The following is a 14,881-nucleotide window of genomic DNA, read 5'->3' as shown; positions in this document are numbered from 1 at the left end:
TGATTCTCACTTAAAGTGTAGTTCAGGACTTAATAAATTTCGTGCTTCTCACTTAAAGTGTGGTTCAAAACTTCATTAATGTCATGCTTCTCACTTAAAGTGGAGTTCAAGACTTCATTAATGTCATGCTTCTCACTTGAAGTGGAGTTCAAGACTTCATTAATGTCATGCTTCTCACTTAAAGTATAGTTCAGGACTTCATTAATGTCATGCTTCTCACTTAAAGTGGGTTTCAAAACTTCATTAATGCCATGTTTCTCACTTAAAGTGGAGTTCAAAACTTGATTAGTGTCATGCTTCTCACTTAAAGTGGGGTTCAAAACTTCATTATTGTCATGTTTCTCACTTACATTGGAGTTTAAAACTTCATCAATGTCATGCTTCTAACTTAAAGTGGAGTTCAAAACTTCGTAAATATCATGCTTCTCACTTGAAGTGTAGTTCAGGACTTCATTAATGTCATGGTTCTCACTTACAGTGGAGTCCAAAACCTCATTAATGTCATGCTTCTCAATTAAAGTGGAGTTCAAAACTTCATTAATTTTCTACTTCTCACTTAAGATGTAGTTCAGGACTTCATTAATGTCATACTTCTCACTTAAACTGTATTTCAAAACTTCATCAATATCATGCTTCTCAATTACAATTTAGTTCAGAACTTCATTAAAGTGTAGTTCGAAACTTCATTAATGCCATGCTTTTCACTTAAAGTGGAGTTGAAGACTTCATTATTGTCATGTTTCTCACTTAAAGTGTAGTTCAGGACTTCATTAATGTCATGCTTCTCACTTAAAGTGGGTTTCAAAACTTCATTAATGTCATGTTTCTCACTTAAAGTGGAGTTCAAGACTTCATTAATGTCATGCTTCTCACGTAAAGTGTAGTTCAAGACTTCATTAATGTCATGCTTCTCACTTAAAGTGGGTTTCAAAACTTCATTAATGTCATGTTTCTCACTTAAAGTGGAGTTCAAAACTTGATTAGTGTCATGCTTCTCACTTATAGTGGCGTTCAAAACTTCATTATTGTCATGTTTCTCACTTACATTGGAGTTTAAAACTTCATCAGTGTCATGCTTCTAACTTAAAGTGGAGTTCAAAACTTCGTAAATATCATGCTTCTCACTTGAAGTGTAGTTCAGGACTTCATTAATGCCATGCTTCTCACTTAAAGTGGAGTTCAAAACTTCATTAATGTCATGATTCTCTTAAAGTAGAGATCAAAACATCATTAATGTCATACTTCTCACTTAAAGTGGAGTCCAAAACTTCGTTAATGTCATGCTCCACACTTAAAGTATAATTCAAAACTTCATTAACGTCATGCTTCTCACTTAAAATATAGTTCAGGACTTCATTTCTGTCATGCATCTCACTTAATGTTGAGTTCAGAACTTCATTAATGCATGCTGCTCCCCTAACGTGGAGTTCAAAACTTCATTAATGTCATGCTTCTCGCTAACAATGGAGTTCAGAACTTCATTAATGCATACTTTTCATTTAAAGTGGAGTACAAAACTTCATTAATATCATGCTTCTCACTTAAAGTGGAGTTCAAAATTTCATTATTGTCATGCTTCTTTCTCTTGGAGTGGAAATAGAAACTTTATTAATATCATGCCTCTCACTTAAAATGGATTTCAAAACATCATAAATGGCATGGTTCTCACGTAAAATGTAGTTCTGGACTTCAATAATGTCATGCTTCTCACTTAAAGTATAGTTCAGGATTTCATTAATGTCATGCTTCTCACTTAAAGTGTAGTTCAGGAATTCATTAGTGTCAAGCTCCTCACTTAAAGTGTAGTTCAGGCCTTCATTAACGTCATCCTTCTCACTTAAATGTAATTCAGGACGTCATTAATGTCACGCTTCTCACTTAAAATGGAGTTAAAAACTTCATGATTCACATGCTTATCACTTAAAGTCGAGTTCAGTGCTACCTTAATTCATGCTTCTCACTTAAAGTGGAGTTCATTATTTCATTAATGTCATGCTTCTCTCTTAAAGTGGAATTCAAAACTTCATTAATGTCTTGCTTCTCACTTAAAGTGTAGTTCAGGACTTCATTAATATCATGCTTCCCACTTAAAGTGGGTTTCAAAACTTCATTAATGTCATGTTTCTCACGTAAAGTGTAGTTCAGTGCTTCAACAATGTCATGCTTCTCACTTAGTGTAGCTCAAAACTTCATTGTCATGCTTCTCACTTAAAGTGGAGTTAAAAACTTCATTATCCCATGCTTCTCACTTAAAGTGGGTTTCAAAACTTCATTAATGTCATGTTTCTCACTTAAAGTGGATTTCAGAACTGCATGAATGCATGCTTCTCACTTAAAGTGTCGTTTAGGACTTTCAGTAATTTCATGTTTTTCACTTCCAGTAAAGTTCAAAACCTCACTAATATCTTGCTTCTCAATTAAAGTGTAGTTCAGCACTTCATTAATGTCATGCTTCTCACTTAAAGTGGAGTTCAAAACCTCATGAATGTTATGCTTTCTTATTTGTCTTTTGTTTTATTCTTGTTTGGGCGCTAATGAGATGATGATTTCTTTTTGTTATGTTTCTTTACCACCTTCTTTTATGTTTTTATTCGTTGCCCATGTACAGAAGTTTATTATTTCCTTTAGTTGCTTTATCGTCTCTGGCTTTGTTATTACAGTAGCGTTAGAGTCTCAGGAGGCTTTAGAAAGGCACAGTGCAGCTTTCTTATTTTATTAATACTTAGTAAAATATACAGTAATTATTTACAAGTTAAGTGAATTGATGTTTGAGTCGAAGTGTGAGTCAGAGTGTGAGCCTTGCTTTCTTGAATCTTCTAACCACAACTGGTGAGGCCTACGACCTCACTCTCTAAGGCTCCCTTTCTCTCTGCTTCTATCTCAGCTGTTCTCTGCTTCTCTGCTTTCCTTTTTGAAGGATTTTTAAAATGGAATGCCTCTCCTAAAATAGGTGAGCAACAGCTTCTGTCCAGCCCCTTGGTAGACGTCTAATTGGTTGAAGACTTATCTAAGGACTTCCTCTGGGTGTAATTAGATGAACTAACCCCTCCTTAGTAGGTGGGACTAATTATGTCACTGAAAATCTAAGATTTCCGGCTGGAGTTGCAAAATAAGCTTCACAGGTGAGGCGTTTATGGCATTTTTTAACGATTGCACTGTTAATTAATCTTCGCCAGTCCTGCGCCAATGTTTGGCTACGTAGTCACGACACTTCTGCTTCGATCGTCATTCCTTCAACGATTTCAGTAGATTATACTCGCGCCCTGCTGAGCATAACACATCTTGTTTTGCTATGCACTCTCTCTCTCTCTCTCTCTCTCTCTCTCTCTCTCTCTCTCTCTCTCTCTCTCTCTCTCTCTCTCTCTACTATTCATCAATCTATCACTGGTTCTCTTCTCAGTTCTCTTTCTCTGTTATATTTACGGTATTCATATATCATTGTATCATTACATCACTCGGTAGCCCTTCGTTGGCTGAGTCGGTTGAGCTTCAGACTGTCACTCGAGTTCAATTCCCCCGGCCAGCTGATGAAGAGTTAGAGGAATTTATTTCTGGTGATAGAAATTCATTTCTCGCTATAATGTGGTTCGGATTCCACAGTAAGCTGTAGGTCCCGTTGCTAAGTAACCAATTGGTTCTTAGCCACGTAAAATAAGTCTAATCCTTCGGGCCAGCCCTAGGAGAGCTGTTAATCAGCTCAGTGGTCTGGTAAAACTAAGGTATACTTAACATCACTCGGTCACCTACCAAACATTGTCCTCATTGTTTGATTAAACATAATAAAATGGATACAAATAAAATGGGTTCAAAACACAATAACGGATATAATAAAAATTGTTTCTCCAACTGTGGAGTAAAAGATATAAGTCCATCAAAACATTTTCAAAAAAAAATTGTATTAAAACATCAAATATTATTAAAATATTAAATACGAAAAGAATACATGGACAATAAACATGTGAATAATAAACATATTAAACCATATCTTTATGTAACAATTAATGTTACCATCAAATTTATTTACTTATTTTCACTATTAAGTTCTTTCAGCGCCCCTTGTATTTTTCTGATAACAAGATTTCTCACTATTATGATAAGCAAAACAATAGTAATCAATATTACCATTAGATTTACAAATGATAAAATTGGGGAGACAGTTTCTTTATAGTAGAAATATTCATCAACATAGTTAAAATTTTCAAGCTTCTTTAATTCTAATTGTGGCAGCTTAAATTCATTTATTTTATGAGTAATTCTTATATGGCACATGTTTGTTAAAGTTATATGTTGTGAAAAGATGAAGTTCATAATATAATTGGTTTGCTATCACTAACTGACATGATGTTGTAAAAGATATAACATTTTTAAACCTTATTTTTGTGCTAATGTTGCGACATTTAATTTTAGCTACAGCAGTATTTAGTGAAAATACAAAGATTTCTTGATCAGTTGTGAATGCTTCAAAAGTTTTCTCATAATTTGTGGTACATACATCTTTTTCTTGGTTTTGGTTTAACACAATTTCTCGAATACACGGATAAGCATTAGTACTCTTATGCAGATTATCAAAATTACATATATATTCTTGTTCTTTTAACAGAATACATTCATTAAATTGTTTCTCTGTGAAGAATGACAATAGCAGTGTGTTCTTCTGATGCAAAATGCTTGATTGTTCCCTTTTGGATGATTGCTCTTTCATTAACTAACATAGGAAATGGACACAGTGATTAATGTGTTTGTGATCCTAGTATTAAAAGGTACAATTAAAATAATCTTATCATAAAACACTTTGGCAATTATTAAATTATAGTACATGAATACAACTTCCACAAGTGGCTGAAAGTGTTTTTCCATGATGTAAAACCTAATAGTTTCTTTTAATTCTTTAGGAGTGATTAATGTTGGGCTCAAAATACCTTTATAAGCAAGAAAAATGGCATTTAATGTGGTTTTATGTTCCTGTAACATCACTTCACTTTCTAGAGCAAATGTATTTAAAAATTGTATATTCTCCAACTTAGTCAGTTCTTTTGCTACATTTTTGTTCACTGTGCTTTCTATTTCTGTGTTTAATTTTTCTAACAAGTGAAGAACACTGTTGATATGTCCGCATTAATGATTCCTCAGTCTTTGATCATTTTGACTTTTCAATGTCTCTTTATATATAGGTTTCACTACTTACATTATAGTTATATTTTCGCTACATACATTATATTTATGATAATTTCTTTATATATAGGTTTATGATATTTTCTTTATATATAGGTTTCTCTACATACATTAAATTTATGATAATTTCAGTCTAATACCCATACATACACATATTTAACTCCGTCGGTTTCGCAGATTATGTCTTTTGTTTACAACATTATCTACAGCATTTTCATGTCTTATGCTGTCTATAACTTCAGTGGACCATGGATGTGTTTTTACTACTTTTATATGATTCCAGTGAACTACTTTTTCTTTTAATCACTTCATTAATTACTCTATATTTGTTTAATTTTAACACTTCTACAACTCTATATGGTCCAGTGAACTTGGGAGAAACCTTTACATTTGGCCCTTCTAGAACATGATTTTGTACATAAATTTGAGTACCCACTTAATGTCTGGTTTAATGGTACTTTTATTATAATATTTGGCATGAGTGTTATGAACTCCTTTTAATTTTTCCCTTGTTGTCATGATTGTCTCGTAAGTACGTCTGGTCTTCCATGCAACATAGTCATCAAAGTTATAAGTGTGTCTGGTTGGTGTTGAATCGTCTAATAATGTGTTAGGCTTTCTTTTCTGATAACCATATAGCAAATAATGTGGGGATTCTCCTATTGTCTCGTTTATAGCATTAACCAATGTGAACTGTACGTCTTCTATTGCTAAGTCCCAATCTTCTGTCCGTGAGTTCACTAAAGTTTTCAGGATATCCTTTATTTTACGATTAGTTCGTTCAACTGCTCCATTAGAACTTGGGTTATAAGAGGTTATTTGACACTTATCTATTTCTTAAAATTCACATATTTTCTTTAAAAGATCACTAGTAAATTCAGCAGCATTATCAGAAAAAAGAGCTTGTGGACATGAATGTCTCGTGATAATTCTAGATTTAAGAGCTTCTGCTACTGTGGCTGCATCTCTGTTTCTTACTGCTACGATTTCTACATATTTAGTTAGTCTAAGAAGACTAATATTTGTCCATTTTCTCTAAAAGTCCTTAGAAATGGACCTAAAAAGTTCATAATTACTACTTGAAATGGATTTAATTCTGATGGATATTTTTCAAGTGGAGCTTTAAGATTTACGTTACCTTTATGTTGATTACAAACTATAAGTTTAGTGCAAAGCTTTTGGCATCTTCACTACAATGTGGCCAAAAATAATTTCTGGTTATGATTCTACGTGTCTTTTTAATTCCTGGATGTCCTGCTAACTTATATGAGTGTGTTAGTTATAGAACTTCTCTGATTAGTGTTTTTGGGATGTATAGTTGAGAACAACCATTCTTCTCTGTTGGCCTTTTATACAACAATCCATTTGTTAATTCAAAATCAGGTTTCAAGGATTCATCTAGTAATAACTGTGCTACTATTTGTCTGATTTCTGCATCATTTTCTTGTTGTATTTTTACTCTTTCTAGATCTAAATCTACTACTTGACAATTAAAACAAAAGGTATTAGTGGTAATACATTTTTCTGTTTCTTCTTGCGATCTGGATAATGCATCTGCCGAGGTGTTAAATTTCTCTAATGCACTAATGAACCATCTATTGAAGTTATGTTGTTGGTAAAGGCCCTCTTTTTAAAAAAGTCACAAATGGGTTTGTGATCAGTAAGCACATTAACCTTATGACCTAAAAGTATGTGTCTAAATTTCTTTAGATCCCAATATGAAGCTGAACATTGTCTTTCTGTGGTACTATAGTTTCTTTCTGCTGGATTTAAAACTCTACTAATATAATACACTGCCTTCATTCTAGTTTTGGCCTTTTGCAACAATACAGCTCCTAGTCCTGTACTTGAGGCATCGCAATCTAAGTAAAAGTCTTTTGGAAAAATCTGGGTAGACTAAAACGAGGTTCCTGGTCATTTTGCTCTTTAGTGTTTGAAAGGCAGTTTCTTGTTCATCCTTCCATTCATAATTAATATCCTTTTTAGTTAGTTCTGTCAAAGGTTTGGCTATAGTAGCAAAACCCTTTATAAAAAGGTCTATAATAACCTACCATACCTAGGAACCTTCTAATGCTTTCAAATTAGTGGGAGCTGGGTAATCAATTATTGCCTTCATTTTACCTGCCTGCATGCGCAGTCCATCTTCACTAGTTACAAGTATTCTAAGGGTTTCATCAGGAATTGACATTTCTTTAATTTTATTTTTAGTCCTGTAATTCTTAATCTTTCTAGGACCATTTCTAATGTTCTGAGGTGACTTTCTAAGTCTTTGCTAAAAATTATAACATCGTCCAAGTATACTGCAGCATTTTCTATATCTCCTAGAATTTGTAACATTAATCTGACAAATGTTATTGGGGCTGATGTGAGTCCAAATGGCATTACTTCAAACTGTAAATGTTCTTTATGTGTGCTGAAGGCTGTGAATTGTTTCGATTCTTCATCTAGAGGTACTTGCCAATATCAACTAAGCAAATCTAAGGATGAAAATATTTTGACCCCTCCTAATTGAGCTAACATATCTTGAATTACCGGCATCGACATTCTATCTGGAACTGTGTTGGAATTTAACTTCCTGTAATCTATTACAAGTCTCCAACTACCATCCTTCTTTAGAACCAGTAACATTGGGGAATTATATGGAGATTTAGAAGGAATTACTACTCCATCTCTTTTCATTTCCTCTATCAAATTATCAACTATGGGTCTCTGGCTTATTGGTAATCTGTAATTAGGAATAAAAAATGGCTTGGTTCCATCATCTAAGAAAATTCTATGTTGTAGAACATTTGTTCTTCCTAGTTTATCTCCTTCTATAGCTATTACATTTCTGTATTTCTCTAACACCTGAATTAACTTGTCTATATTCTGGAAAATCTGTTTTATTTACTTCTGGATTTATTTGAGAGTTTTGGCCATTTATAGAGAAAAATGCTTTTTCTTCTACTGTCAGTAAAGGACTGTTAATAGGAATTCCTATGCAAAAGACAATGCCTGCGTATAGTGTTAGTCAGTTATCTGAATAGTTTTGGACATACTTCTCAGTTATCGCCTTTCATGTGGACGAGAGAATTAGCCTATCCGTTCTGACAAAATCTGGCAATTCTTCATTCAATAATAGAACATCCTTATCCTTTACATCCTCTTTTGATCTCAAATATATTTTTGTTAAACATTTTGGATACAAAGTTACTGCTCTGTTAAGTATAAATTGTACTTTAATATCATCAGCTGTGCTAACTCAACATATTTCTTCTTCTTTTATGTCTGAAAAATAGAAAGGTTTTGCATCTCTAGTGGTTTCTTCTGTTACTTCTATTATGCTATATGTGTCTGATTTATTTATTATATCTAAGAGCAATACTTCATGTAATATTTTCCCTTCACTTTCACAACTTATTAATACATTGCTGCAATTATAGGTATAGGCGCCTTGATTTTCGTTAGATTCAGTGTTTTGGTGATCACCATTATTTATATCTGAGAGTATATCATCTGTATGTGCACATCTCAACAATTCAGTATTCTGAAATAGTGGGAATTTTTCTTTGTTATCTGTTTCTATTTTATCTTGCTTGTTCTGGTTACTTATCTGCTTTTCCTGTACGTCTGTTTCGCTTGTCGAAACTGTCTCAGACAAATTGATCAGATTTGGGTGAAACTTTTCTTCGTCAAGCGTAAAACATACGCTCTTCTGATTATCCTGTTTCAGGCTAATCTTTCCTTTACTACTATCTAATATTATTCCACATCTCATTAAATTAAATGAGAACAATACTTGTGTGGGAAAAAATCTGTCTTCTAAAACTAGAAAACTTTCAATAAATTTATGAGACAAAATGTTTATTTCTAAGTTCACATTCCCCATACTTTTAATCTGTTTTCCTGCTATTCCTTTTATTACTCTATATTTTGACCCTGAATCTGAGTTTCAGCAATGCCTAAATATCTTGTTAAAGTGATTTTATCAATTATATTTACAATACTACCAGAATCAATGAGTACTGTAGAAGTCTTTCTATTTTATCCCTTTCTATTTATCCCTTCCTCTTTCATGGAAAATATTACTTCTTTGCTGTGTAAATAGGAAAATGCTGATGAACCTTCATTTCCCATTGCAACTTTTTCTCCTTTTTGTCTTTCATCACCTTCAAGGGATTTACTTTCTTTTCTCTGTAAAGGGGCTAATTGTCACTGACTGGAAGACTTACTTATTTATATTTGGGCGACTGTTACTTATCTCTATAACCTCTCTATTGGCTTCCTTATTATTATACCAAAAAATAGTTTTTAGTTAAATGCCCGATCTTTTTACAAACTGCACAGATTCTAGGCTTTCTGCATCATTAGTGGAATGATTGGTATACCCGCAGTTTTCACATGTTATTTTTGGTCTAGCTCCTTGAGCTGAATTCCTCTCTGGGTTTGAATTATTTGTTTTTGAATACTGACCATTATATCTTATGGGTGGATCGAGGAGTAGTCCAGTCCTCGATTGATTCTGTCTTCCTTTCTGATTTGGATTCCACTTTTTCCTAGTACTTTGTGCATATTTCCTTTGAAAGGAAATTTGTCTATTCCCTACTTGTCTGGAATTATCATTATACTTGTTATTTCTTTTATATGAATCATAGGTATTTCTGCCTTTCCTTTCATTTTGTGTTTCTGTTACCCCTACAAATTCCTTATAAAAATCTATCTCTTTCTTCTGGATTTCTTGCCTCATTGATATTAAAGCTGTGAGGCTATCACTTTTAGGATCAATTTTAACTTTCTTGAACGTATTCTTTTCTTTTTCTCCAAGAGCGTTATACATTGTTCCAAATGACAAGTAATTTAAAACATATCTCAGACTAACTAAATCATTATCTTCATCATGAAAAGCATTCTTGTCTCCTCTGGTGATCTTTATATTTCTTAAGTCTTCTATTACCTTGTGTTGATTCTTCAACATCTGTGTGAAGGTTTGCTATGGATTCTCCATCATAATGTTGGGTAAGGAATTTATTAATATTATATAAGGCATCACTCTGACTTACTGGTTCCCAGATTGATTAACAAATTCTTTTGAATTCAGTATATGTGGTTGTATTGTTGAATCTAACTGAATTCAAAGTTCTATGCGCATCACTACTTTCTGAACTAACGAGAAGCAAGGCTTCGTTAATTTCTGCTCTTTCATCTGTTATTCTCCCTGTAGAAATACGACTGTCTGCGTCCGCTAACCACTGATTCACAGAATATGATTCTAACCTATTTTTGTCAGAATTTAAACTTTCAATTCTTCCACAGAATCGTGTGACGCGTAATGATTGCTGCTTGTGCCATTGTTCTAAATTGAAATGTGTTAATATGGTTATTATTATTGTTATTGCTACTTGTGTTAGTACTTCCTTGAGTTAATGATATTCATGTACTTGGCATGGGAATTCAACTTTGTCTAATTGTTGTTGGTCTTAAATGGTAAAGTCTATTTCTAATTGCATTCCTCAATGCGTCAAACGAATCCTGCATTACAATTGTATTCTATAAATCATAAGAAAATTTACACATAAATGCACAACAGTATTCAAAAATGCATTATCAAAAGCATCTTATGTTATTCAAAATTCCTATCTGTCAAGCAACAAAAGAGTCACAGTTAAAAAAAATTTTTTGAGAAAACCATAAAAGTTTTATATACTTTATGAGAGAGAATATACACTTTCTGAGAGAGATAACATCATGAAATTTTTCATTCACTCAGAGAGAGAGAGAACTTTTAAAAAATATTTTTAAAAAATACACTCACTGAGAGAGAGAATTAAAAATAACTTTCCAATCACGACTTACTTAGTTCGGTTGTGTTGCTTGTTATCACTTTTCCTTTTCCGCAACCAACACAAAGGCATTGTTTTCAGTCTAAGTTATTCATTGGATGGGTCGATATCGTACTCGCTTAGCATTCGCCTAGGCCCGCGTTCGATTCTCCGGCCAGCCACTGAAGAATTAGAGAAATTTATTTCCGGTGTTAGAAATTCATTTCTCGGTATAATGTGGTTCGGATTCCACAATAAGCTGTAGGTCCCGTTGCTAGGTAACCAGTTGGTCCTTAGCCACGTAAAATAAATCTAATCCTTCGGGCCAGCCCTAGGAGAGCTGTTAATCAGCTCAGTGGTCTGGTTAAACTAATGTATACTTTTTTTTTTTTTCATTCGTTGTAGATGTGTCATATCCTTTTCTTGAATAAAATCGTCTTTTTCCTGCTTTGCCGACCTTCAGGGATTTCGTCTGCTTCTTATAATTCACAGTAATGTTTAATTTTAACGGGAATGTATGTTTCGTCGCGCATGTGAAATGTACTCATCTGTTTTTAACAGATTGTAAAAAAAATCTGTTTGGGTGTGTTTCGAAAATCACCAAAACACACGTTTCTGTGTTGTTGTTGTGTCGCTGTATTCTCGTGTTCACTCGTTGTTCAATAATGTTTCTTAGTTGTGGGTTTTCCAGGCGGTAATGTTTATGAATATTATTTCACTTCGGATGTTTCGACTGTTGACATTTGTAGTGGGAAGCTTGTGTTCTCGTGGTTCAATGTTTGTTTTCGTCGATGTTATGATTCACTTCATTCTATTGATGTTTTGTAGCGGGAACGTTGTTAAATTCTTGAGTTTTGATTCACTTTGTCACTTGTTATGTCCTTCGTTCTGCTTTTAAATTCTTGCATGTGTGTGCTAACTGTTCGTTTGTCGATTCGTTATGGAATTCTTATATGTATACACTGCACTTTTTTTACGTCTTCTTGGATTCCACTGTAGCTGGCACCATTTATGTTATGCTTTCCTATTTGTCTTTTGTTTTATTCTTGTTTGGGTGCTAATGTGATGATGAGTTCTTTTTGTTATGTTTCTTTACCACCTTCTGTTATGTTTGTATTCGTTGCCCATGTAAATAAGTTTATTATTGCCTTTACTTGCTTTATCGTTTCTGGCTTTATTATTATAGTAGCATTTGAATCTCAGGAGGCTTTAGAAAGACACAGTGCAGCTTTCTTACTTCATTAACACTTAGTAATATATACAGTAATTATTTACAAGTTGAGTGAATTGATGTATGAGTCGAGTGTGAGTCATAGTGTGAGCCTGGCTTTCTTGAATCTTCTAACCACAACTGGTGAGGCCTATGACCTCACTCTCTAAGGCTCTCTTTCTCTATGCTTCTATCTCAGCTGTTCTCTGCTACTCTGCTTTCCTTTTTGAAGGATTTTTAAAATGGAATGCCCCTCCTAAAATAGGCGGGCAACAGCTTCTGTCCAGCCCCTTGGTAGACATGTAATTGGTTGAAGACTTATCTAAGGACTTCCTCTGGGTGTAATTAGATGAATTAAACCCTCCTTAGTAGGTGGGAATAATTACGTCACAGGAAATCTAAGATTTCTGGCTAGAGTTGCAAGGTAATCTTCACAGGTGAGGCGTTTATGGCATTTTTTAATGACTGCACTGTTGATTAATCTTCGCCAATGCCGCACCAATGCTTGGCTATGTAGTCATGACACTTCTGCTTCGATCATCATTCCTTCAACGATTTCTTGTTTTGCTATGGACTCTCTCTCTCTCTCTCTCTCTCTCTCTCTCTCTCTCTCTCTCTCTCTCTCTCTCTCTCTCTCTCTCTCTCCTATTCATCAATCTATCACTGGTTCTCTTCTCAGTTCTTTTTATATCATTATATCATTACATCAATGGCATGCTTCTCTCTTAAAGTGGACTTCAAAACTTCATTAATTTCATGTTTTTCACTTGGAGTGTAGTTCAGGACTTTATTAATGTCATGTTTCTCACTTGAAGTGGACTTCAAAACTTCATTAATGTCTTGCTTCTCACTTGAAGTTGAGTTCAAAACTTGATTAATGTCATGCTTCTCACTTAAACTGTAGTTCAAAACTTCATTAATATCATGCTTTTCACTTACAGTGTAGTTCAAAACTTAATTAATGTCATGCTTCTCACGTAATGTAGAGTTCAAAACTTCATTAATGTCATGCTTCTCACTTAAAGTGGAGTTCAAAACCTCATCAGTGTCATGCTTCTCACTTAAAGTGTAGTACAGGACTTAATTAATGTCATGCTTCCCTCTTAGAAAGGAGTTCAAAACTTCATTAATGTCATGCTTCTAACTTAGTGTGTCTTTTAAAACTTCATTAATGCCAAGCTTCTCACTTGAAGTGCAGTTCAAAATTTCATTAATGTCATGCTTCTCAATTAAAATGGAGTTCAAAACTTCATTAATGTCATGCTACTCATTTGGAGTGTAGTTCAGGACTTCAGTAATATCATGCTTCTCACATAAAGTTGAGTTAACTTCATTAACGTCATGCTTCTCACTTAAAGTTGAGTTCAAAACTTCATTATGTCATGCTTCTTACTTAAAGTGGAGTTCAAAACTTCATTAATATTATGCTTCTCACTTGATGTGGAGTTCACTACTTCATTAATGTCATGCTTCTCACTTAAAGTGGAACTTAAAACTTCATTAATGCCATGCTTTTCACTTAAAGTGGAGTTCACTACTTCATTAATGTCATGCTTTTCACTTAAAGCAGAGTTCAGAACTTTATTTATGTAATGCTACTCACACAAAGTGGAGTTCAAAACTTCATTAATGTCATGCTTTTTACTTAAAGTAGAGCTCACTACTTCATTAATGTGATTCTTCTCACTTAAAGTGGAGTTCAAAACTTCATAAATGTCATGCTTCTCACTTAGAGTGTAGTTTACCACTTCATTAATGCCATGCTTCTCACTTAAAGTGGAGTTCAAAACTTCATTAATGTCATGTTTCTCACTTAGAGTGGAGTTCAAAACTTCATTAATGTCATGTTTCTCACTTAAAGTGGAGTTCAAAACTTTATTGATGTCATGCTTCCCACTTAAAATGTAGTCCTTGACTTCATTAATATCATGTTTCTCGCTTAAAATGGAGTCCAAAACTTCATTAATGTCATGCTTCTCAATTAAGGTGTACTTCAGGACTTCATTAATGTCATGCTTCTCACTTAAAGTATAGTTCAGGACTTCATTAATGTCATGTTTCTCACTGAAAGTGTTGTTCATGACTTCATTAATGGCATGCATCTCACTTCAAATGGAGTTCAGACTCCATTAATGTCATGCTTCTCACTTAAAGTGAAGTTTAAAATTTCATTAATGCCATGCTTCTCACTGAAAGTGGAGTTGAAAACTTCATTATTTTCATGATTTTCACTTACAATGTAGTTCAAAACTTCATTAATGCATTATTCCCACCTAAAGTGTAGTTCAAAACTTCATTAATGTCATGCTTCTCACTTAAAGTGTAGTTCAAAACTTCATTAATGCCATGCTTCTCATTTAAAGTGTAGTTCACGACATCATTAATGTCATGGTTTTTACTTAAAATGGAGTTCAGGACTTCATTAATGTCATGCTTCTCACTTACAATGTAGTTCCGTACTGCACTGTTTGGCATGTTCACAGTCTTTATGTAGAGTTTAGGAACCATTTTATTTCCAGTTTATGTAAATTTAAATATTACATTTTTACCATGTCTCATTTGATGAGCAGTTTGTGAGCTTGACTTCTGCAATTTTTTCATAGAATGGGAAGCTCAATTTTGTTTCTGGCATGCTTACTACTAAATGTTGGCTTTTAGGAAGACACATTTTCCATGTTTCTCATGTTTATGAGGAGTTTAG

General features: G+C 33.7%; 1 protein-coding gene across 1 annotated transcript; it reads right to left on the bottom strand.

The window, feature by feature from the left end:
* Positions 1–652: 652 nt before the first annotated feature.
* LOC136825824 (uncharacterized) lies at positions 653–14,282 on the bottom strand. Its single transcript, XM_067082779.1, has 3 exons — positions 13,786–14,282; positions 12,886–13,078; positions 653–1,078 (listed from the first exon to the last, which is right to left on the bottom strand). Exons 1-3 carry the CDS (start codon positions 14,280–14,282, stop codon positions 653–655), a joined length of 1,116 nt encoding a protein of 371 aa, XP_066938880.1.
* Positions 14,283–14,881: the final 599 nt, after the last annotated feature.

This window comes from Macrobrachium rosenbergii, chromosome 39 (genome assembly GCF_040412425.1).
Source record: "Macrobrachium rosenbergii isolate ZJJX-2024 chromosome 39, ASM4041242v1, whole genome shotgun sequence".
NCBI classification, from domain to species: Eukaryota; Metazoa; Arthropoda; class Malacostraca; order Decapoda; family Palaemonidae; genus Macrobrachium; species Macrobrachium rosenbergii.
Note: the sequence above shows the minus strand (reverse complement) of the source record. Positions and strands in the feature narration are given on the sequence as shown.